At 40.6% G+C, this 24,866-nt stretch overlaps 1 protein-coding gene and 1 non-coding gene across 2 annotated transcripts in view; one reads left to right on the forward strand and one right to left on the reverse strand.

Moving 5' to 3' along the window:
• Nucleotides 1–14,041: 14,041 nt before the first annotated feature.
• On the reverse strand, nucleotides 14,042–14,143 carry LOC125997731 (U6 spliceosomal RNA). The gene has a single exon (XR_007491758.1). It is a non-coding gene; the product is annotated as a U6 spliceosomal RNA (small nuclear RNA).
• A 9,022-nt stretch (nucleotides 14,144–23,165) lies between these two features.
• CASQ2 (calsequestrin 2) overlaps nucleotides 23,166–24,866 on the forward strand; it is a 94,237-nt gene continuing 92,536 nt past the window's right edge. The window contains exon 1 of the mRNA XM_049765978.1: nucleotides 23,166–23,399. Coding sequence (XP_049621935.1) covers nucleotides 23,166–23,399 — 234 coding nt within the window. The remainder of the gene's footprint in view (nucleotides 23,400–24,866) is intronic.

Below are 24,866 nucleotides of genomic sequence, written 5' to 3' on the forward strand. Positions count from 1 at the left end.
TCCTCTACTGTCTAATTAGATGACTAGATATTAGTCTTTAATGTCTTTATCAGAGAAGCGATATAGGGTGGCTGATACTAGTTGGGTTTTTAGCTATCATTTAATTTCATTGAGCATGGTGGGGGTTCTGTGTTGCTTTCCCAACATGACCTTTGCAGTGTGGAGGTATTGTTATGTGCTGTGATGGGACTCGAAATATGCAGACTCAAAAAAAAAAAAAAAAAAAAGCTTCTCTTTTCCTCAGAGTGCACTGATCTGGGGTAAAAATGGCTCTTCTGAGTCAAAGAGGAGCCTACTGTTAGCCTTTCTGCCTGCTTTAGTTTCTTAAGACTGTGGCTAGGCAGAATCCTGCTTGGATGGCTGAAAGAACACTCTCCTCTTCCTCATCTTTGATGCTTTTTTTTCCCTTGGACCACACTGATATGGGGTGAAAATGGCTCTTCTGAGTCAAAGAAGAGCCCATTCTGTCTACCTCAATCAAAAGTTGCTGTTTTTGTTTTGTTTTGTTTTGGGGTCATACCCAGCAGCACTCAGGGGTTACTCCTGGCTCTATGCTCAAAAATCACTCCTGGCAGGCTCGGGGGACCATATGAGATGCTGGGATTTGAACCACCGTCCTTCTGCGTCTAAGGCAAACGCCTTACAGCTATGCTATCTCTCCAGCCCCCCAAAAGTTTCTTTTTAAAGAAGAATATAGAGCTGGAGATATAGCAGAGTGGATACTATGTCTTGCACATGTCCAACAAAAGTTCAATCCCCAGCATCCTAAATGGTCCCCTGAGCCTGCCAGGAGTGATTTCTGAGTGCAAAGCCAGGATTACACCCTGAGCACTGTGTGACCCTCCAGAAATAAAAAAGAATCTAAAATATTTAAGGTCTATAAATATAAAACCGCTTAAGGGTTTCTGATGAAAGATTAGTCTATATGGCTCTTAGTAGATTCAAATTTGAGTAGACTCAAATTCAGATGTCATGGTAATGTGGGTAATGAGTACAGGACTTTATGCTCTTTTTATTCTTACTCATACTGATGACTAAATTGTGCTTAAGATACATATATATAGTGGTGGTTGCCTTGCAAGCAGCCGATCCAGGACCTAAGGTGGTTGGTTCGAATCCCGGTGTCCCATATGGTCCCCCGTGCCTGCCGGAGCTATTTCTGAGCAGACAGCCAGGAGTAACCCCTGAGCATCGCTGGGTGTGGCCCAAAAACCAAAAAAAGAAAAAAAGATACATATATATTATTGTTGTAAAAAGACATGATCTACAAAGAGTATTGGTGTGAAAATACAAGAGAAAGCATAAGTCTTAACTGAAAATATATTAAAGCAATTTTCCTATTAAAAAAGTTTGAATTATGACCATTTCTTGATGGAACAACATTCTGAGTCTAAGCCCCCCAGAATACTGGCATAATATAGTCAGGTTGCTTTTCTTTACAAAAATATATTCTAGGGTTGGAGCGATAGCACAGTGGTGGGGTGTTTGCTTTGTAGGCGGCCGACCTGGGACAAACCCAGGTTCAATCCCTGGCATCCCATATGGTCCCCAGCCTGCCAAGAGTAACCCTTGAGTGCCACTGGGTGTGGGCCAAAACCAAAAAAGAAATCTTCTAATAGGTACCAAAATTTGTAATGGTACTTTTTTTTTTTTTTTTTTTTTGGATTTTGGGCCACACCCAGCGATGCTCAGGGGTTACTCCTGGCTGTCTGCTCAGAGATAACTCTGGCAGGCACAGGGGACCATACGGGACACCAGGATTCGAACCAACCACCTTTGGTCCTGGATTGGCTGCTTGCAAGGCAAACACCGCTGTGCTATCTCTCAGGGCCCTGTAATGGTACTTTTAATGGTAGAATGTCATACATTGTAATTCCAGCACCACATCTTCTACCAGAGTGCCCACTTCTCTCCACCATTGTCCCAGTGTTTCACCACCATCATTTTGACTCCCATTTCACCAATATCCCTCTTCCTACTGGAGACTAGTTAAATGAAGTTGACTTTTTATTTATTAGCTAAATTCCAATTATACCAGACTTCTGCTTTCAGGGAAAATGGAGTAGGAATGACTAATTTACCTCTTATCTAAAACAATAAAAAAAACCAAAGACACAGTTGAAATAAGGTTTAAATTTGGGCAAGAGGTGGTCTAAGCATTTTCCCATAAAAATGACAGCCTTTTACTTTCCCAGAGTATTGGTTAGGGTGAATTCTATGCAGCAGAAAAGGCAAATAACCAAAAATAAGATTTCTAGTAGGACTACAAAATTTAGTTTTAATAAATCAGTGAATCACTTGGTAGTTTTTCAAATCAATAAAGCAAAAAATAGAAACTATAGAGTCATATCAATATATATTAAAAAAAATATTTTTCGGGCCCGGAGAGATAGCACAGCGGCGTTTGCCTTGCAAATGGCCGATCCAGGACCAAAGGTGGTTGGTTCGAATCCCGGTGTCCCATATGGTCCCCCGTGCCTGCCAGGAGCTATTTCTGAGCAGACAGCCATGAGTAACCCCTGAGCAATGCCGGGTGTGACCCAAAAACCAAAAAAAAAAAAAAAAGAAAATATATTTTTCATATCCTTTTAGTAGTTTATTTTTGATATATTATAATATATTTGATATTAGAATATTTTGCTACACTCCCAAAGTAAATTCAGAAACCATTTTTCATAGAAAAGAAGGGAAGGTAGAAAGAAAGAACCCTCTCAGTGAACTAGGAAGAGAGAAAATTTCCTTATCCTAAGAAAAAAAGTAATAAATTATGGACAGCTATGTTTATTCTTGGTCAAAAAAGACCAAATTATTTTCTCCTAAGAGCAGAGTCAAGGTATGTATAGCAACCCTTATACTTACATATCCACCTCAACTTAAGATTTTGGTTGGTATAATAGAGAGAACAAAGAAAGGACTGGGAAAAATGTAAATCTTGAATGAAGAAGGTAATTGATCATTTGTAGATTGTATAACAACTACTTCTTCTTCTTCTAGCAACTTCTTCTAGCAACTTCTTCCTTCTTCTTTTTTTTTTTTTTTTTTTTTTTGAGTGACCATTTTTTCTTTTATTTATTTATTTTTTTTTTTTATTTAAACACCTTGATTACATACATGATTGTTTTTGGGTTTCAGTCATGTAAAGAACACCACCCATCACCAGTGCAACATTCCCATCACCAATGTCCAAGTCTCCCTCCTACCCACCCAACCCCCGCCTGTACTCTAAACAGGCTCTCTATTTCCCTCATACATTCTCATTATGCGGAAAGTTCAAAATGTAGTTATTTCTCTAACTAAACTCATCACTCTTTGTGGTGAGCTTCCTATGGTGAGCTGGAACATCCAGCTCTTTTCACTTTTGTGTCTGGAAATTATTATTGCAAGAATGTCTTTCATTTCTCTTAAAACCCATAGATGAGTGAGACCATTCTGCGTTTTTCTCTCTCTCTCTGACTTATTTCACTCAGCATAATAGATTCCGTATACATCCATGTATAGGAAAATTTCATGACTTCATCTCTCCTGACAGCTGCATAATATTCCATTGTGTATATGTACCACAGTTTCTTTAGCCATTCATCTGTTGAAGGGCATCTTGGTTGTTTCCAGAGTCTTGCTATGGTAAATAGTGCTGCAATGAATATAGGTGTAAGGAAGGGGTTTTTGTACTGTATTTTTGTGTTCCTAGGGTATATTCCTAGGAGTGGTATAGCTGGATCATATGGGAGCTCGATTTCCAGTTTTTGAAGGAATCTCCATATCGCTTTCCATAAAGGTTGAACTAGACGGCATTCCCACCAGCAGTGGATTAGAGTTCCTTTCTCTCCACATCCCCGCCAACACTGTTTGTTCTCATTCTTTGTGATGTGTGCCATTCTCTGTGGTGTGAGGTGGTATCTCATCGTTGTTTTGATTTGCATCTCCCTGATGATTAGTGATGTGGAGCACTTTTTCATGTGTCTTTTGGCCATTTGTATTTCTTCTTTGTCAAAGTGTCTGTTCATTTCTTCTCCCCATTTTTTGATGGGATTAGATGTTTTTTTCTTGTAAAGTTCTGTCAGTGCCTTGTATATTTTGGAGATTAGCCCCTTATCTGATGGGTATTGGGTGAATAGTTTCTCCCACTCAGTGGGTGGCTCTTGTATCCTGGGCTCTATTTCCTTTGAGGTGCAGAAACTTCTCAGCTTAATATATTCCCATCTGTTAATCTCTGCTTTCACTTGCTTGGAGAGTGCAGTTTCCTCCTTGAAGATGCCTGTAATGTCCTGGAGTGTCTTGCCTATGTGCTGTTCTATATATCTTACGGTTTTGGGGCTGATATCGAGGTCTTTAATCCATTTGGATTTTACCTTCGTGCATGATGATAGCTGGGGGTCTACGTTCAATTTTTTGCAAGCGGCTATCCAATTCTGCCAACACCACTTGTTGAAGAGGCTTTCCCTGCTCCATTTAGGGTTTCCTGCTCCTTTATCAAAAATTAGGTGGTTGTATGTCTGGGGAACATTTTCTGAGTATTCAAGTCTATTCCATTGGTCTGACGGCCTGTCCTTATTCCAATACCATGCTGTTTTGATAACTATTGCTTTGTAGTACAGTTTAAAGTTGGGGAAAGTAATTCCTCCCATATTCTTTTTCCCAATGATTGCTTTAGCTATTCGAGGGTGTTTATTGTTCCAAATGAATTTCAAAAGTGCCTGATCCACTTCTTTGAAGAATGTCATGGGTATCTTTAGAGGGATAGCATTAAATCTGTATAATGCCTTGGGGAGTATTGCCATTTTGATGATGTTAATCCTGCCAATCCACGAGCAGGGTATGCGTTTCCATTTCCGCGTGTCCTCTCTTATTTCCTGGAGCAGAGTTTTATAGTTTTCTTTGTATAGGTCCTTCACATTTTTAGTCAAGTTGATTCCAAGATATTTGAGTTTGTGTGGCACTATCGTGAATGGGGTTGTTTTCTTAATGTCCATTTCTTCCTTATTGTTATTGGTGTATAGAAAGGCCATTGATTTTTGTGTGTTAATTTTGTAGCCTGCCACCTTGCTATATGAGTCTATTGTTTCTAGAAGCTTTTTGGTGGAGTCTTTAGGGTTTTCTAAGTAGAGTATCATGTCATCTGCAAACAGTGAGAGCTTGACTTCTTCCTTTCCTATCTGAATTCCCTTGATATCTTTTTCTTGCCTAATCGCTATAGCAAGTACTTCCAGTGCTATGTTGAATAGGAGTGGTGAGAGAGGACAGCCTTGTCTTGTACCAGAATTTAGAGGGAAGGCTTTTAGTTTTTCTCCGTTGAGGATAATATTTGCCATTGGCTTGTGGTAGATGGCTTCAACTAGATTGAGAAAGGTTCCTTCCATTCCCATCTTGCTGAGAGTTTTGATCAAGAATGGGTGTTGGACCTTATCAAATGCTTTCTCTGCATCTATTGATATGATCATGTGGTTTTTATTTTTCTTGTTATTGATGTTGTGTATGATGTTGATGGATTTACGGATGTTAAACCAGCCTTGCATTCCTGGGATGAAACCTACTTGATCGTAGTGGATGATCTTCTTAATGAGGCATTGAATCCTATTTGCCAGGATTTTGTTGAAGATCTTTGCATCGGCATTCATCAGCGATATTGGTCTGTAATTTTCTTTTTTTGTAGCATCTCTGTCTGGTTTAGGTATCAAGGTGATGTTGGCTTCATAAAAGCTATTTGGAAGTGTTTCCGTTTGTTCAATTTCATGAAAGAGTCTTGCCAGGATTGGTAGTAGTTCCTCTTGGAAAGTTTGAAAGAATTCATTAGTGAATCCATCTGGGCCTGGGCTTTTGTTTTTCGGCAGACCTTTGATTACCGTTTTGATTTCATCAATGGTGATGGGGGTGTTTAGATATGCTACATCCTCTTCTTTCAACCGTGGAAGATTATAAGAGTCCAAGAATTTATCCATTTCTTCCAGGTTCTCATTTTTAGTGGCGTAGAGTTTCTCAAAGTAGTTTCTGATTACCCTTTGAATCTCTGTCATATCAGTAGTGATCTCTCCTTTTTCATTCCTAATACGAGTTATCAAGTTTCTCTCTCTCTCTTTCTTTGTTAGGTTTGCCAGTGGTCTATCAATCTTGTTTATTTTTTCAAAGAACCAACTTCTGCTTTCGTTGATCTTTCGGATTGTTTTTTGAGTTTCCACTTCGTTGATTTCTGCTCTCAGCTTTGTTATTTCCTTCTGTCTTCCTATTCTTGGGTCCTTTTGTTGAGCATTTTCTAGTTCTATTAGCTGTGTCATTAAGCTACTCAGGTAAGCTCCTTCTTCCTTCCTGATGTGTGCTTGCAAAGCTATAAATTTTCCTCTCAGTACTGCTTTTGCTGTGTCCCATAAGTTCTGAGAGTTTGTGTCTTTATTGTCATTTGTTTCCAGGAACCTTTTGATTTCCTCCTTGATTTCATCTCGGACCCACTGGTTATTGAGCATGAGGCTGTTTAACTTCCAGGTGTTAAAGTGTTTCTTCTGAATCCCTTTGGAGTTCACAAATAATTTCAGAGCCTTGTGGTCAGCGAAGGTAGTCTGCAAAATTTCTATCCTCTTGATCTTATGGAGGTATGTTTTATGTGCCAGCATGTAGTCTATCCTGGAGAATGTCCCATGTACATTGGAGAAGAATGTGTATCCAGGTTTCTGGGGGTGGAGTGTCCTATATATATCCACTAGGCCTCTTTCTTCCATTTCTCTCCTCAGGTCTAGTATATTCTTGTTGGGTTTCAGTCTGGTTGACCTATCCAGTGTTGACAAAGCCGTGTTAAGATCCCCCACAATTATTGTGTTGTTATTGATATTATTTTTCAGATTTGTCAACAGTTGTATTAAATATTTTGCTGGCCCCTCATTTGGTGCATATATGTTTAGGAGAGTGAATTCTTCCTGCTCTATATACCCCTTGATTAATATAAAATGTCCATCTTTGTCCCTTACAACCTTCCTGAGTATAAAGTTTGCATTATCTGATATTAGTATGGCCACTCCAGCTTTTTTATGGGTGTTGTTTGCTTGGATGATTTTTCTCCAGCCTTTTATTTTGAGTCTATGTTTGTTCTGACTATTCAGGTGTGTTTCTTGTAGGCAGCAGAAGGTTGGATTGAGTTTTTTTGATCCATTTAGCCACTCTGTGTCTCTTGACTGGTGCATTTAGTCCATTGACGTTGAGAGAAAGAATTGTCCTGGGATTTAATGCCATCTTTATATCGAAATTTGGTGTCTTTTGGTTAGTCTTGTCTTAAATTAGGTCTTTCAGTTTTTCTCTTAAGACTGGTTTTGTGTCTGTAAAGTTTCTGAGCTGCTTTTTGTCAGTGAAACCATGTATTCTTCCGTCAAACCGGAAAGTGAGTTTTGCTGGGTATAGTATTCTGGGTGAAGCATTCATTTCATTCAGTCTTGTCACAATATCCCACCACTGCTTTCTGGCATTGAGTGTTTCTGGTGACAGGTCTGCTGTAAATCTCAAGGATGCTTGCTTGAATGTAATTTCCCCTTTTGATCTTGCTGTTTTCAGAATTCTGTCTCTATCTGTGGGATTTGTCATTGTGACTAGGATGTGTCTTGGGGTGGTTTTTCTGGGGTCTCTTTTGGTTGGTACTCTTCGAGCATGCAGGATTTGATCACCTATATTCTTTAGCTCTGGAAGTTTCTCTTTAATGATGTTCTTGACCATTGATTCTTCCTGGGAATTTTCTTCCTGGGTCTCTGGGACGCCAATGATTCTTAAGTTGTTTCTGTTGATCTTATCATAGACTTCTATTTTCATCTGTTCCCATTCTTTGACTAATTTTTCCGTTGTCTGCTCATTTGCTTTAAGTTTTTTGTCCAATCTCTCCTGCTGTATGGAGTTGTTATGTATCTCATCTTCCACAGCACCAAGTCTATTCTCAGCTTCTGATACCCTGTCCCAGAGCTTATCCATTTTGTCATTCACTTCGTTTACTGACTTTGTCAGTCCTGTTAGTTGACATGTTATTTCAGTTTGGAGTTTTGTCATTTCTGCCTTCATATTTTCTTGGTTCTTATTAGTGTTCTGTTCAACTCGATCCATGGTTTCTTGGAGTCTGTTGAGCACCTTCCATATTGCTAGTCTAAAGTCCTTATCTGAGAGGTTGATTAGTTGTTCAGTCGTTATCTGGTCCTCAGAATTGTCATCTTCATTCTCTATGTCTGATGCTGGCCTGCGTTGTTTCCCCATTGTCACACTTGTATTGTGGGTTTTTCTACGTGTTGCGGTGGTATTCATTGTCTATATGATGTAGGTAGCACACTCCTCAGGCTCCTCCCTTTCTGGATGGGCTGACTTGCCTCTAAGGGAGGGGAGTCCTCCGTGGATGAAGCCTCACACTGGGTCAAATCTTAGGCCCGAGCATGTAACAGAGAAGACAGTCCAGAGAGAAATGCTTGTTTCTCTGATATAGCACAGTTCTTAGTGTGATTTTTTCTTATTGTTGCAATGGTGTTCTTTTCTTAGAAGGGGCGCACGGCCGCGTAGCGAAGCGGAGCGGCCGTGCTCTGATGGAGCCTCTTTTGCCCCACTCCCAAGAGTTTCACGCGAGAGGACAGTAGACAGATATTCACAGTTCACACTCACAGCTGGGCCCCTCTGCGCAGGCTTAGATTCGTGTCTTTTCCCCGCCTGATGTCCCCAGCAGGGAATCCAGCTTCTGCAGCAGTCTGCCTGCCGGTTCTAAAGTCTTCTTCCTTCTTCTTCTTCTTCCTCTTCCTTCTTCTTCTTCTTCTTCTTCTTCTTCTTCTTCTTCTTCTTCTTCTTCTTCTTCTTCTTCTTCTTCTTCTTCTTCTTCTTCTTCTTCTTCTTCTTCTTCTTCTTCTTCTTCTTCTTCTTCTTCTTCTTCTTCTTCTTCTTCTTCTTCTTCTTCTTCTTCTTCTTCTTCTTCTTCTTCTTCTTCTTCATCTTCCTTCTTTTGTTTTTTGGGCCACACCCAGCAGCGCTCAAGGGTTAATCCTGTCTCTGTGCTCAGAAATCGCTCCTGGCAGTCTTAGGGGACTATATGGGGTGTTGAGGATTGAACCTGGGTCCATCTCCTGGTCAACTGCATGCAAGGCAAAAGCCTTACTGCTATGCTATCACTCCAGTCCCTGGTATAACTTTTTGTAGAAAATTCATTGGACTAAGCTAAAAATCTTGAGTCAAGAATGTTTAGAAGATCTAGGCTTAATACCAAAAATCAATTGTGTTTCTATATAATATCACAAAAATTAAAAATAAAAATGTATTATTTTACTATTATCAAAATACATAGTACATTTAAATAAAACTGGACCAAAAATATATTAAGAACTGTATTCTGCAAACCCTAGAAGTTTACTGAAAGAAATTGAAGACTGACCAGGGGTGCAGATCAGATAAGATACATACGTCATTTTCATATGAATCCTGAGCTTAATGTCTAGAATCCATTTCCAAATTAATGAAAAATAGGAGTTGTAAAACTCATATTTTATTCATATTTCAAAAATTAATATTATCACATGTCAATCCCCCAATTGATATAAATTCAATTTAAATGCTAGCATCCCAGTAAAAATTGTTATCAACATAAATATGTTTTGTTAAAATTGCATGGATTTTAAAGCTTGTGTGAAACTATAAAAAAGTAAATATATAAAAATCAGAATAATAAAATAAAAATAAATAATAAAATAAAAAAATTAATATATATAAAATAAAAAGAATTTGACAAAATGAGAGGATCATTAGAGATAACAGTAACTTCTTGGGTGGGCCAGAGAGATCAAAAGGGAGAGGAGCCTGATGAGTTGAGTCCTGCTAAACTGTTCTTTGTTGTTATTGTTGTTGCTTTGTTTTGTTTTGTTTTACTGGTTTTGGGGCTACACCCGATGACACTCAGGGGTTACTCCTGGCTCTGTGTTCAGAAATTGCTTCTGGCAGTTTTGGGATGGGATTCGAACCACCATCTGTCCCGGTTTGGCTGCATGCAAGGCAAATGCCCTTACATTTGTGCTCTCGCTCTGGCAGTAGCTGAATTGTTTTTGCATCCTTTTCTAAAAGGCTATAGAAGAAGACAATACACAGTTACGCAGTGAGGCCCATGCCAAGCATCCAAGCTTCATTTGAGCAGTCAATGTTCACTGGATTTGCCCGTTAGCTCCCTAATAATCATGGGACAAATTAGAGACTTTTGCATTTTAAATGACACAAATTTATGTCTTAGAAAAAAATGAAGATCTTAATAGTGAGCTGACAACCTTCTTTCTGGGTGTTGGGGGGACTCACTGCCTTTCTATGTCCACCTCTCAGTAACTCCCGCTTCCTTCGGCTTCTAGCCCTGCATCTTTCTAGCTTCCATCCTTCTCATGGCTCACTCTAATGCTCCTGCCTTTCTTTTGAAGGATCCTGTGACCATATTGAACCCACAAGAAATATCCATTTTTGTTTTCTACTCAACTCAACCCCCAGTTTAATCTTCAAAATGTCTAATGTGGAAAGTAGCATAATAGTCTCAGGTTTGGGGATTAGGATGTGGGAGTCTTTGAAGAGTGGAAGCGTTATTCATTTGGACACTTTGATAGTCTTTCCTCTTTATGTTTGTTTGTTTTTGTCCCTCTTCATAGCATCCCCGAGAAACCTATTTTCTCTCTAATTCCAGAACAAATTGAACTTAAACCTCCCATTTATGTGCTCTTTCTTACATTTCCTCCTGAGCTAAAGTTCTTTCTTTCTTTCTTTCTTTCTTTCTTTCTTTCTTTCTTTCTTTCTTTCTTTCTTTCTTTCTTTCTTTCTTTCTTTCTTTCTTTCTTTCTTTCTTTCTTTCTTTCTTTCTTTCTTTCTTTCTTCTTTCTTCTTCTTCTTCTTCTTCCTTCCTTCCTTCCTTCCTTCCTTTCTTTCCTTCTTCCTTCCTTCCTTCCTTCCTTCCTTCCTTCCTTCCTTCCTTCCTTCCTTCCTTCCTTCCTTCCTTTCTTTCTTCCTTTCTTCCTTCTTATTTTTTTGTTTTTTTTGGGGGGCGGGTCACACCCGGCAGCACTCAGGGGTTCCTCCTGGCTCTATGCTCAGAAATTGCTCCTGGCAGGCTCGGGGGCTCATGTGGGATGCTGGAATTCGAACCACCGTCCTTCTGCATGGAAGGCAAATGCCTTACCTCCATGCTATCTCTCCGGCCCCTTTTCTTTCTTTCTTTTGCCCACCCTTTCCCCTACTTGTTACTCTTGTTCTGGCTTCCATTTATGTATTTATTTATGTATTTAATTTGTTGATTTGTTTGTTTGAGGGTCACAGCCAGTGGTGCTGAGAGACCATTCCTGACACTGCACTCAGGAATTACTCCTATGTGCTTGGGGATACCAAGGATCAAACCCTAAGCATTGCACTATCTCTTCAGCCTCTCCCTTTATTTGTCATGTGAATTCTACGTGCCCTGCTTTTTCTTCAGGGAAACTCAGCTGGGATTATGGCAAAACAGATAGAGCTGAGTCCATATCTGGCCTCTGTTGCTGATCAGGTGTTTGATGTGGGTAGGTGATTAGCTTTACTAAAGCCTAATTGCAGTGGATCTGACTAAATGCAGGTTCTTTGGGAATGTTTGCAAGAATAGTAGGAGGACCAGCAGATATCTTTATCTCTAAGGGTTCATCATTTAAAGCATGCATGGGGTGGGGGGATGCGTGGAGCAATAATACAGTGCATGGGGAACTTGAGTTGAATGTGGCTGAAATGGTTTTGATGCCTGCCTGGCAACCCAGATACTCAGGTTTCTGAGTTCAGAGCCAGGAGTAAACCCTGAGCACTGCTAGGTGTAGCCCACAAATAAACAAAAATAAAGAAATTAATATCAAGCATACAGAGATGCATGTCTGCTGAGTCTTTACTGGAACATATATGTCCCTCATTAGCACCAATCAGAAATGTGACAAGAATCTAAAACAACTGGGGCCAGAGAGATAGCACTGTACTAGGGCATTTGCCTTGCATGCAGCCGACCCGGGAGGGACCTGGTTGGATTCCAGGCATCCCATATGGTCCCCCAGCCTGCCAAGGGCAATTTCTCAGTGCAGAGTCAAGAGTAACCTGAGCGCTGCTGGGTGCTGGGTGTGGCCCCAAAACCAATAAATAAATAAATAAATAAAGTTTTTTTTAAAAAAAGAATAGAACAACAGCAAACTCATATTTGGTGATTTGCTCTTATGTGTAACTATCTTCACCCCAAAGGTGGTAAAGCTTTCTCATTGGTTACACCATATGTGTGTATGTGTGTGTGTGTGTATATATATATATATATATATATATGTATAAATATATATGTAGTATATAAAAGTTTGACCATATATATATATATATATATATATATATATACATATAAAGATTTGTGGGACTGGCCAATCAGATTGCATATGTAAATGAGAGACCAATCAAAAGTATTGATTATCTGGCCTCTTCCTTCTTGCTTCCTCCCTAACAATACTCGGCTTTATTGATTTTGGATCAGATGACATATTAATGAACACAGAGAGTAACTCACGGGAGCCCTAAACACATTATTTTCTTCTCTCTTCTTCAGAAAATCTAGAAGGGGTCGGAGAGATAACACAGCACAGCAGAGGGGCATTTGCCTTGCATGCAGCTGACCTGGGAAGAACTCTGTTACATTCCCGGCATCCTCTGTAGGTCCCTGGCCTACCAAGACCAATTTCTGAGTGCAGAGCCAGGAGTAACTCCTGAGGGCTGCCAGGTGTGGCTCAGAAACCAATCAATCAATTTTTAAAAAGAAAAAAGAAAATATAGGAGGTGAATGGGTGCAGAGCCCAACCCATCTTTTGAAAGGAATAGGCTCCATTGTGAGCAGCCATATATTTTCCTGGCTGGCAGCTGGCTGCTGGTGACAAGTAGTAAAAGAACAGAGGCCATATCTATCTTCAAATTCCAGCTCTCCCTTTTATTAGCCCTGGGAAGAGAGGCCAGTGACTTCCAACAAAGGAACCAAAAACACCCTCTCTTAGCTTCTGTTTACTCTAACTAGGAAAACTCAACTTAGCAGCTTCGTGGGGGTGTGCAGAAGAAGGAGCTAAATTTGTAAGGTAATTTAAAGAAGATGTGACACCAAGTAAGTGCTTAAATCTTATTAAATAAATACTTAATGCGAACTATAAGCCAAGCTGGTTTGCAAGGATCCAGAGCAGATGCTGCTGGATCCCATGAGGGTGCAGGGATCCCCAGGGCCCAAGGGGAGGAGCGTTTCCAAGGAGAAAGGGGGTTAAGAGGGGAGAGAGAAAGGCACCTGCGTCCACCCTGAGGGCCTCCCTGAAGAAGTGTCAGCCCAGTGTAGTCAAAAGAGCTACCAGGGAGGACTTTATCAGCCCACAATCATCATTTTCCTTCCATTCAATTGAGTAGTTTCTAAGGACTGGAGGGAATCAGGGCACAGCCTGGTAGAGAGAGGTAACAGGAAAGGCAGGTCCTAGCTTTGCTACTTCACTTGTTCTGAGCTGGTTAGAAAAAAAAACAGAGTTCCTGCAGCACTGGGCTCTTGTCCAAGCTTTGCTGAGATTTTCATCTAACAGATCTGCAGGCCTTATTCTCCCAAGCCAGGGGACCCTTTGGAAGGTGGGTGGGGCGGATCAAACAAAGAAAGATGCCATGTTGCACTTTGTCCACTGGATGGAGCATTTTAGCCGGAGAAGGGGCCTCTGGCGACAGCCACTTGCACACTCAGCCCCGGAGGAGAGGCAAGCTTTGGCTTGTGGAGTGAGGTCTGGCCCAGCAAACCTTCCTCTGTGGGTGACTTCCACCCAACTTCCTCAAACGCATGGATTGTGCCAAGGCCGCCTCTGGAAAAAAAAAATCAAATTCTCCAAGGATGTAGAAAATGTTCAATGCATAAACCCTCATCTATGGGTTTTAAGAAAAACAAAGATATTATTGTAAGGAGGAAGATGTGGGGGCATTGGTGGTGGGAATGTTGCACTGGTGAATTGGGGGGGGGGTGTTCTTTTTATGACTGAAACCCAACTACAATCATGTATGCAATCATGGTGCTTAAATAACGAAAAAAATAAAATAAAAAATAAAAACAGACTTGTGTCATCATTGAGCAGAAGCCATGCTAATCTCTGTATCGTTCCAATTTTAGTATATGTCTGCCGAAGCGAGCACAAAAACAGACTTGTAAAAAACAAAATTTAAATTTAAGACTACAATAAATGGTTTCTATTATATTTAAAAAATAAATGTATAGAATATTTGGGAACAGAGGATCTCTGTGAAAAATCTCTGTGAAAAAGGAGTATATTGGGGCTGAGAACTGGAGGGAGGTTAATCTGGACAGTGCGTATTCTTTGCTGCCAGAGTGGGTTCCATCCTGTATCTGGTACATTGTCAGAAATGGCCTCAGCATAGAGCTTTAAGTAGCCCCTCGACCTCCAGGGGTTGTGGTCATAAATAACGCAAACAACAACAACTCCCCAAATAAACAAACAAAAAAAACCCAGCAACAAAAGGAAGTGTAGCAGCTGGAAGATGGGACCAAGCCCTCCAAACCAGGCCTTTTCAGTCAGAAAAGCTTAGATTCCAAGTCTCCTGACTGTTGAATTAAATAAATAGCGATGGGGCTGGATGGCGATGGATGGAGGCCTTTGTGCTTAGGCCCCAGCCACGTGGCTTCATCCCCCATCCAGCTGGCGGGTTCCAGGCCCAGGTGATCGGCGTAATCAAGACTCACTCACAGGCAGGCTTCAGGAAGCATTAACTTTATTCATACCCTATTCACCACATGTGTGTGGCCTATCTCATAACCTTTTAAGCACTAGTTATTCTTGGCCCTGCATCTAAACTCCTTTCAGCCATCTTCCTCAGAGCGCCCAGCAGCGCAGAAAGGGCCAAGAGCCAAAGGGGGGCCGAATTCCCTTGGTCCAAGCCTTATATAACATTTCCCAGACCCCTCCCAGGTGTGGGAGGGTCTAGCAGGTAAGGTTACACCTACTATCCGGTTCCCAAGACCCCTCCAAGAAGTGGGTGGGTCTAGGGTTTTAAATAGGTACACCCACACCTGACCACTTAGCAACACTATTTAAACTGTGTTTGAGCTGTATGGGGTTTCCTGCCTATAGACTGCAATAGGTGTATATTCTCTATTTAATGGATTTTCAGTTCAGGAGCCAAGTGAAGCTGACTCTGGGAAAGAAGATATAGAGCCTCCTAAGGGTGCAATCTTTGTTTGTTTTGTTTTGTTTTGGGGCCACAGCCGGTGATGCTCAGGGGTTACTCCTGGCTATGCGCTCAGAAATCACTCCTGGCTTGGGGGACCATATGGGATGCGGGGGGGGGGGAAAATCGAGCCATGGTCCATCCTAGGTTAGCATATGCAAGGCAAATGCCCTACCACTTGTGACACAGCTTTAGCCCCTAAAGAATCTTGTATGTCTGTCTGGCGACATCCACCTGCTTGGTGAATCCTTTCATACTATCCCTGGGTGGGATGGATGGGGGTCCTTGCTTCTCCCTTCCCTGCCATGCACTCCACTCAACACACATGCTTTCCTCTTCCACTAGTCCCCAGAGCTGCCCCTCCCTGCTGCCATTGCTCTCCCTGCCCTTGGCAGTTATTCTCAGAACACTTAGTTCTGCTTGACTTCCCCGGGTTCAGGGAGACACAAGCCAAATCATTCATCTCTCTTCTAGGATGTCAGCACAAGGAACTCTAGTTTTCAGTGTATTGATTCCCTGTGTATTGATTTTCCAGCCTGCCAGGGGTGATTTCTGAGTGCAGAGCCAGGAATAGCCCCTGGGCGCTGCTGGGTGTGACCCAAAAACCAATCAATCAATCAATAAAGTTTTTTAAAACATTTAAGAAAAGGTTACTTCTGTGAGATTAAGAGAACTGGGAAGAGTCTGAGAATAAGTAAGAAAATAGTTGGCATGCAATTAAAAAAATAAAGATATGTACTTAACAAATGAGTGGCTGGGTATAGTTTAATTCTTGATTCTTTTATAGAATCAAGGCCTGGGGTAGCTCATAGGGCTGAGTCATATGAGGGAGGTCCCGATTTCTATCTCTGGCACCTAGTAGATCTCTGAACGTTGCTCAGTTAGCCCTAGACCTTCAGGTATGGTTGAACCCAAACATTGAACCATCTATTCTGTACCACTCCACCACAAAGCTAAGCTTCACTGGAAGTGGCTGTTGACCCACTGGCACTACTGAAGAGAAACCTTCTCCAACGTTTCATTAAAAAATTAAAGACGTGAGGCCAGAGAGACAGCACAGTGGTAAGGTGTTTGCCTTGCACGCAACCAACACAGGATGGACCCCAGTTGATATCTGGCATCCCATATGGTCCCCCGAGTCTACCAGGAGCGACTTCTGAGCACAGAGCCAGGAGTAACCCCTGAGTGTCTCTGGGTGTGACTCAAAAAAACAAACAAAAAAATAAAAGATGTGATGGTGCAGATCAAATTCATAAATTTTTGCAGCCCTCCTGCCCACTTGTCAATAGTAAGCCAATGAAGAGACGGAGTTAGAGACTGGAAACCATTAGCAAAAACAAGGGGCCTGACTCCAGTATTGTGGCAACAGTTGACTCCTATTTGTATTTGTTTATTTTATGCTTGGCTTTTCATCCACACGTATTCACCTGTTCACAGCACATGGAGAACTGCATGCTTTAGCATGAGCACCATGCTTGGAGCTCAGGGCATGTTGATTGGGCTACAACTGAATCAGAGTGAAATAGCTGCTTTGCAGGATATGGTGCCAAGTCCAAAATGTCAGGGACATTCCCAGTTTTGAAATAAATTCATTGACGCTGGTGCACAGTAGGACTACAAAAAAACAAATATAAAAAAATAAAGGGCAGGGGCCGGAGCAGTGGCACAAGTGGTAGGGCATTTGCCTTGCATACAGCTGGCCTAGGATGAACTGCGGTTTGACCCCCCCCCCCGGCATTTCATACTGTCCCTCAAGCCAGGAGTGATTTCTGAGCTCATAGCCAGGAGTAACCCCTGAGCATCACCGGGTGTGGTCCAAAAAACCAATAAATAAATAAATAAATAAATAAATAAATAAATAAATAAATAAATAAATAAATGGCAGGTAGAGGAATGCAGATACTTAAAGTCAGGGTAATCTAGTTCTTGCTTAGGCTAGGACTCCACTTCACGTCCTCTTATCTCCCCTGAAGTCTAGAATTGGAAACAGGAACCATCCACATAAAGGCTTTTAACCAGTAACCTTCTGATGATTACAAGCCAAAGCTGAGAACTAAACTAAAAATAGTCAGGAGATTTCAGGATGGACCTTGGTTCAATCCCCCATCATCCTATATGGTCCGCCAGAGCCAGGAGTGATTTCTGAGTGCAGAACCAAGAGTAACCCCACCAGACTGTCTCTTGAGAAGGCAAAGGGGCCAAACAAGATTGATAGCTAATGCAAAAAAGAAATATGGAAGCTCTGTTTATAATTTTTGAGACTTTGCAAAGCCCCTGAGTGTCACAGGGTATGGCCCCTAAACCAAAACAAGAAAGAAAGAAAGAAAGAAAGAAAGAAAGAAAGAAAGAAAGAAAGAAAGAAGGAAGGAAGGAAGGAAGGAAGGAAGGAAGGAAGGAAGGAAGGAAGGAAGGAAGGAAGGAAGGAAGGAAGGAAGGAAGGAAGGAAGGAAGGAAGGAAGGAAGGAAGGAAGGAAGGAAAGAAGAAAGAAAGAAAGAAAGAAAGAAAAAGAAAGAAAGAAAGAAAGAAAGAAAGAAAGAAAGAAAGAAAGAAAGAAAGAAAGAAAGAAAGAAAGAAAGAAAGAAAGAAAGAAAGAAAGAAAGAAAGAAAGAAAAAGGAAAGAAAGAAAAAGGAAAGGAAAAAAGAGGGATCAGTCAGGGAATTGCCACCAAACCAGTAAGCTCCCTCTGGGATAGAGCTGAACTCTCAAGCTAAAGGCCATAAATGCAATCTAATGGTGAATTTCTCTGAATCTCAGCTAGCTCACCTGTGAGAAATGACTCCAGATCACTTCTGTCCACTGAATTCCAGGAGGAACAGACAGGAAAGGTTTCCCAAGCCATTACTTTCTGAAACTGGCAGACAGTCCTGTGACTGGGTCCTTGCATTGTCCCATAATTTTCTGGCACTGTGACCCAACTTTATTGTATAGCAATTATTTATCTTTAATTTTTTGTTTATTTTTTTAAATGAAAGTAGCCTTGCATTAGAATATTCTATCAGCTTTGGGAAAGCATCACTGACATTCACCTTGTGTGTGTTTGTATTGTTTTCAGTGCACTGCCAAGAGTCCACTTCTGTCCTTTTCTGTCCTTAGGTTGCAGTTAACATAATTTGTGTTTGAGATGGAGAAATTGAGAATTATATAGGGCACATAATCCTCCAAAAAGCATTTCAATTGCAAAGGAATTTGGCTTCTAGTTCCCCTCACCCACCAGACTGTCTCTTGAGAAGGCAAAGGGGCCAAACAAGATTGATAGTCAATATAGAAAAGAAATATGAACGTTCTGTTTATAATTTTTGAGACATTCCAAAATATTTTTTACAAAGAGACTGAGCCAGTCAATAGTTCCACAAGCAGTGAAATTATTTTGGCCACACCGTCAACACTTATTTCTACACTTTGCTATAGGCCATTCTCACTAATTTAGGTGGAACTTCATTGTTAATTTGATTTATAATTTTCTGATAATCAATGATGATGACTATTTTAATGTGCCTATCAACATTCTATACGTCATCTTTAAGAAAGCATCTGTTCATATTTTATCCTATTTTTTGATATTTTTGTTTGGTTTGTTTTTGAATTTTAAGATTTTTTAATGCCTTGGCCATTAGCCTTTCTACACATTCTATATCTGAACATTCACCTCAAGAACAACAACAAAAAAAATCATTTTAAAAAAACTTATACCCAACTCTGTTCACCACATTATTAGTTCAATAGTGAGAGCTGGGAACAAACAAATATCCAGTGACAGATGAGTAGATGAAGAAACTGTGGTATATAATGGAAACACCAATAGATGTTCAGTAATGAGACATGATGACATCTCAGTTTGCTGCAACGTAGATGGACTTGAAGGGTGTAGTGATGTGTGAATAGATAAAGACACAAGTTTAAAATAAGGCAATTGTTAAATTAGTAATTTTTCACATTGGTTAAATCCAGTCTAGTATAGATTAAAATTAGGATTAGGGATAGGAGTGGCGATTAGCTGTTAGGATTAGTGGTTAGCTGTTAAGATTTTCCATATTCAAACAGGGATGGAACAGAACTTCTAGAACCGTAAAGAAAGATTCTATCCTAGGCTTTATCCTATGACCTGTGCAAATACCAAAACCTCTAGTTACAGAGTCCTGATTTTATCATCTATGACTGAGCAGAAAGTTTCCTGGCACCATAAAAATACCTAGGGGAGTGAAAAGGAGCATGTTTGGAGCCTGTTGTTATTTCCATGCTAGTATGCTTCAAGGGGGAAGAAAACCTGTATCTCTTAGGCCAAGGGAACTCCCTTTCTAATCTCCCCAATATTTACTGTGCCTGTGCAAAAAAAAAAAAAGCACAATTTTTCTTTCTTTTTTGTTTTTTCTTTTTTCTTTTTCTATTTCATGCTCATGATTATTGTTTGGTTGTTGTCTTTATTGCTGTGATGCTTTTTTGTAGTCTCTGGTTTCAGTTATTTTGTTTGATTGTTGTTGTTGTTATTGTCATTGTAGTTTTGGGTTTTTTTTCTACTATTTTTGTATTTTTTTGTCTTTTTGTTATTTTTTCTTTTTTCCCTTTCTTCTTTTAACTTGATATTTATAACCTCTAGATGGACTCCTCCCATTTTTGTTTTCTTTATTTGTTTTGTTTCTTTTGTTTGTTTTTGTTTTCCTTTCCTTGCTTTTCTTTTTCTTTTTCTTTTTTATTTTTTTCTTTTCTTTTCAAACAGAACCACATACCCTGAACCATCTTCTTCTGTCTCATAAATTGAGGGGAAAAAAATGAATGGTACCAAGACCGAACAGTCGTATGAACATTGAGTAGAAATTTAAAAAATGATCAGACTTGAACACCAAATCCAAAGCCAATAACAGAATCGATACCAAATCCAAAAGCCAATAACAACAGAATCGATACAAGTTAGACACAGAGGGACCACTTATGCTAGCAGCCTGGGGACAGGGCTAAAGGAAGGGGATATGGGATGCATACTGGGAACAGGGGTGGAGAGAGGGCAACACTGATTGTGGGAATGCCCTGATTCAATGTCACTATGTACCTAAAATATTACTGTGAAAGATTTGATCACAATTTGGTCACTTTGGTCACAATACAAATTATTGAATAAAAAAGAAGATTTTCTGTGTTCAGAGTTAAAAATAAAAGTATTGAGTGATGGTTACATTTTTGCAAATACTAGATTTAATCTTTGGCTTCCATCATGGCTAGCCAAACATAGGGTTCACATTAGGATTAGGGTTAGGATTGGTTAACTGTGAGGTGTCTCTTTGTTTAGGTGTTAGGTTTTTCTTGCTTTTATAGTTCAGTATGCAAGTAAAGAATTGGGCCATTGTTAAATTGAAGCCAATTGGTAGTGTTTGGCATTATTAAAATCAGGCATATCACAGATTAGGGTTTGAATTAGAATTTAGAAATAGGGTTAGGGTTAGAGGAATTGGGTGTTAATCTCCTCAATGTTCAAAGTTGAAAATGCAGGTAATTACTGGATTATTGTTAAATTTGACTAACTGCTTGTTTAAATCAAAACTTGGGTCAGAATTCGTATCATATAAGGGAGTTTAGGGTTAGTATTATTATTATTAGTGTTAGGGTTAGGTGTTTGGATTTTCTTTGTTCACTGTTAAAAATGTAAGCATATGGTTTGATTATTAAAATCAGGCTAATTGATCATTTTGTCAACAGCTAACATCATCTGAATTATAGGTTTAGGTTAGAATCAGGGTTAGGATTTTGTTTGGGTTAGGTGTTTGGTTTTCCTGTGTTAACCATTAAGTGTGAAAATTGAGAAAGGGGCTATTCTGCCAGAGAAATAGTACAGTAGGTAGGGTGTTTGTTTTGTACACAGCTGATCTATATTCAGTCTCCAACACTTAGATGATCCCCCAAACCTGATAGAAATAACCCTTGAGCGGAGATCTAGGAGTGATTACTGAGAACTGCCAAATAAGAATAAGATGACTGTTTATTTTTTGGGGTAGGTTTTGGGTTACACCCAGCAGTGCTCAGGGGTTACTCCTGGCTCTATGCTCAGAAATCGCTCCTGGCAGGCTCAGGGGACCATATGAGATGCCGGGATTCGAACCACCAACCTTCTGCATGCGAGGCAAATGCCTTACCTCCACACCATCTCTCCGGCCTCAAGATGACTGTTTAATTGAAGCTAATTGGTGCTTTTGGCATTGTTTGAGATCTGGTCTAGTATAAATTAGGGTTAGAATTTGGATTAGGACTAGGTTTAATGTTAGGGATTGTGTATAAGGTTGATGTTAAATTTTTCTGTGTTTGGGCTGGAGCAATAGCTCAGTGGTAGGGCATTTGCCTGGTATGCGGCCAACCTAGAAGGACCTGGGTTCAATCCTCAGCACCTCATAAGCTCCCCTGAGCATGCCAGGAGAGAATGAGTTCTGAGCACAGAGCCAGGAGTAATCCCTGAATATTGCAGGATGTGGCTAAAAAACAAAACAAAACACAAACAAGAAAAATTTTTTCTGTGTTCAAAGTTAAAAATTCAAGTATAGTATTGGCTGGTTGTTAAATTTTGACTACTAGGTAAATTTAGGCCTACTCTTGCTTCCTGGAAAATTTAAGGTCTTGGGTTATCAATAGGATTATTGTTAGGGTTTAGGTATAGGAGTATGTTTGTGTAATGGTCAGGTAGTACTGTTTTGGGGTATTGTTGTTGTTTGCCTTCATAGTTAAATATGCAAGTAAGAACCTAGCAATCGATAATTTGAGGTTGTGGTGGGGTTTGTGTGTGTTTAACTTTATGGGTTTGTTTTTGTTTGGGGGACTACTTCCAGCGGTGCTGACCCTGTCTGGTGCTCAAAGAATCAGGCAGTGCCAGAGTCTGAAGTTGATTCTGCTCTCTCCTAATGGAGATCGCTCTGGAACTCTGGTATTGAACTTATATTTGATTTTTAAGTGGGGATAGAGTCTCCTAGGTTAAGTCAAACTCAACTGTGGATAGGAGGTGGGAGAGAAAACATGGTCCCTGGGGCCTTTGGAGAGCTGACAGGAGAGTATATCTGTACCCTTGCTCAATGACTGGCCAGGGCTGGAAGGGCTGGAGGGGCTAGGAAGAGAAGGCAGGAGGCCAAGAAAGGAAGGTGTGTGGGGCCAGAGCAATAGCACAATGGTAGAGCATTTGCCTTGTACACAGCTGACCCAGGACAGATCAGGGTTTGATCCCAGAATGCTATATGGTCTCCCAAGCCAGGAGCCATTTCTGAGCACATAGCCAGGAGTTACCCCTGAGCGTCACCTGGTGTGGCCCAAAAACCAAAGGAAAAAAAAGGAAGGAAGTTGTCTAATGTAAGGGTCACCCATTAATCTATGCTATCCTAGACCAGCAGGGAGAAGTTAAGGGATAAGCTGAATTGCTTGCCAAGAAGGGGCAAAAGAAACTGGCAGATTCCATAAGGCCTAGTATATGACATTGTATATGACACAATATATGACACTGTATATTCAACAATAAAGCTCTTGCCTGGGCTCAGTTCCTCCTCCTTCTTCTGAGTGTCTTTTTTCCTGTGTCCTTTCTGGTCTCCTTATTTCAGAGTTACAGACTTTGCTCTTTTCTTCCTGCCTTCTTCTCCACCCTGACTGACTCTATCAGCGAATCCCTCAACAGCATCCTATCTAACTTTTTTTTTTAATTCATCGCAGGATTTATTTTTAGCCTGAAACAACTGCATCCTAAAAATGGAGTTCCTGATGAGCTTGGGGCCGGGCAGAGCTATGCGAGGTATCTGAGGCTTGGCCTCCCAACTTGGCTCTCAAACTACACTCACCAGCTGCACTCTTTCCATCCAGAAACCACTTCAGGGTGAGCTCAATCCCAAACTTGGGGTGAAGAGCTCTAGAAAGAAGCCAGGTTGCCCGTCGGCTCTGCACATCCCTGCAAAGCATCGACCCTCTCTCTGGCCCAAGGAGTTTCTGGAGAGAAACACAAAAGTCTCCCCAATGAAGAGCCTCTGTCTGTTAGTCTTGGGGGTCTACTTGCTGTCCTCCTGTAGGTCAGAAGAGGGGCTGAACTTCCCCACCTATGATGGCAAGGACCGTGTGGTTAGTCTGACTGAGAAGAATTTCAAGCAGATTCTGAAGAAATATGACTTGCTTTGTCTCTACTACCATGAACCTGTGTCTTCAGATAAAGTCTCACAGAAACAGTTCCAGATGAAGGAGATTGTGCTGGAGGTGAGTCTGGGTTGACTGGCACAGTACGGAGGAGGGGCTGGGGATAGTAAATGGGGAGGCAAGAAGGAAAAGGCAGAAACTGTCCTCAAGACTTACTGATTTTAGTTGGGGTAGGGGAGTAAATCTGAAGCTATTCTGGCTGCATAAGTGGGGTGGGTGAACATGATGGTGGACCCTGATTCCGCAAGTGGAGGTACTTGAATGCATTGCACAAGCCATAGAAGTTATTGAAAACCTGTTCTCTTCTTTCTCATTCTCTTCCTTCTTTCTCTTTCTCTTTTCTTTCTTCTTTTGTTCTCTTTTTATTTACTTTCTTTCTCTTTCCTTTTTTCTTTCTTTCTTCTTTCTCTCCTTTCCTTTTATTTTTCTTTCCTTCTTTCCTTTTTTCTTTCTTTTCTTTCTTTCATTCTTTTTCTTTTTCATTCTTTCTTATCTTTCACTTCTTTTTCTTCTTTCTCTTAATTTTTCTTTTCTTTTTTCCTTCCTTTCTTCCTTCTTTTTTTCTTTCTTCCTTTCATTTTTCTTCTTCCTTTCCTGTTCTTTCTTTCTTTTTTCTTTCTTCTTTCTTTCTTTCTTCCTTCCTTCCTTCCTTCCTTTCTTTCTTTCTTTCTTTCTTTCTTCTTTCTTTCTCTTTCTCTCTCCCTTCCTTCCTTCCTTCCTTCCTTCCTTCCTTCCTTCCTTCCTTCCTTCCTTCCTTCCTTCCTTCCTTTCTTTCTTTCTTTCTTTCTTTCTTTCTTTCTTTCTTTCTTTCTTTCTTTCTTTCTTTCTTTCTTTCTCTCTCTCTCTCTCTCTTTCTTTCTTTCTTTCTTTCTTTCTTTCTTTCTTTCTTTCTTTCTTTCTTTCTTTCTTTCTTTCTTTCTTTCTTTCTTTCTTTCTTTCTTTCTTTTCTTTTCTTTCTTTCTTCCCACCAGCGTTATTCCTGTATTGCTTCTGGTTTTGTGCTCAGGTATCACTTTTACTGGAGCTCAGGGAACCATATGCAGTGCTGGCAATCGATCTCAGGGCACCTGGGTCATATGCATGCAGGGCAAGTGCCTTAACCTTTGTACCATTCTCCAGCCACCAACTCTTGTTTTTTTTTTTTCTTTCCTTTGCTCTCTTTTTGGGGGTCAGTACTTGCAGTGCTCAAGGGATTGAACCCCCACGTACTTATGTCAAGGCAAATGCTCTACCCACTGTGCTCTACCCACTCCAGCTCCTTGTCTTTCAAGGAGACTACCTTTCTGAGTTAAGGTTGAAACTTTATAATGGCTACAAGGAAATTGGGAGATTATTGGTGGGTGCAGAATCTGGGCTCTCTCAAGTGTCCCCACTATTCTTGAGTGACAAGAGTCCTCTGACCTTGTCTCTCCTGTGAGTCAGGCAAGAAGAAGCATGAAAGAATTATGATGCAGTGTCAGCCAACACAACTGTTGTAGATCCGTGAGGATCTTTGCTGCATGCTCAGGAATGGCTCCTACTCTTCTC

The sequence above is a fragment of the Suncus etruscus genome, chromosome 19 (assembly GCF_024139225.1).
Source record: "Suncus etruscus isolate mSunEtr1 chromosome 19, mSunEtr1.pri.cur, whole genome shotgun sequence".
Classification (NCBI taxonomy): Eukaryota; Metazoa; Chordata; class Mammalia; order Eulipotyphla; family Soricidae; genus Suncus; species Suncus etruscus.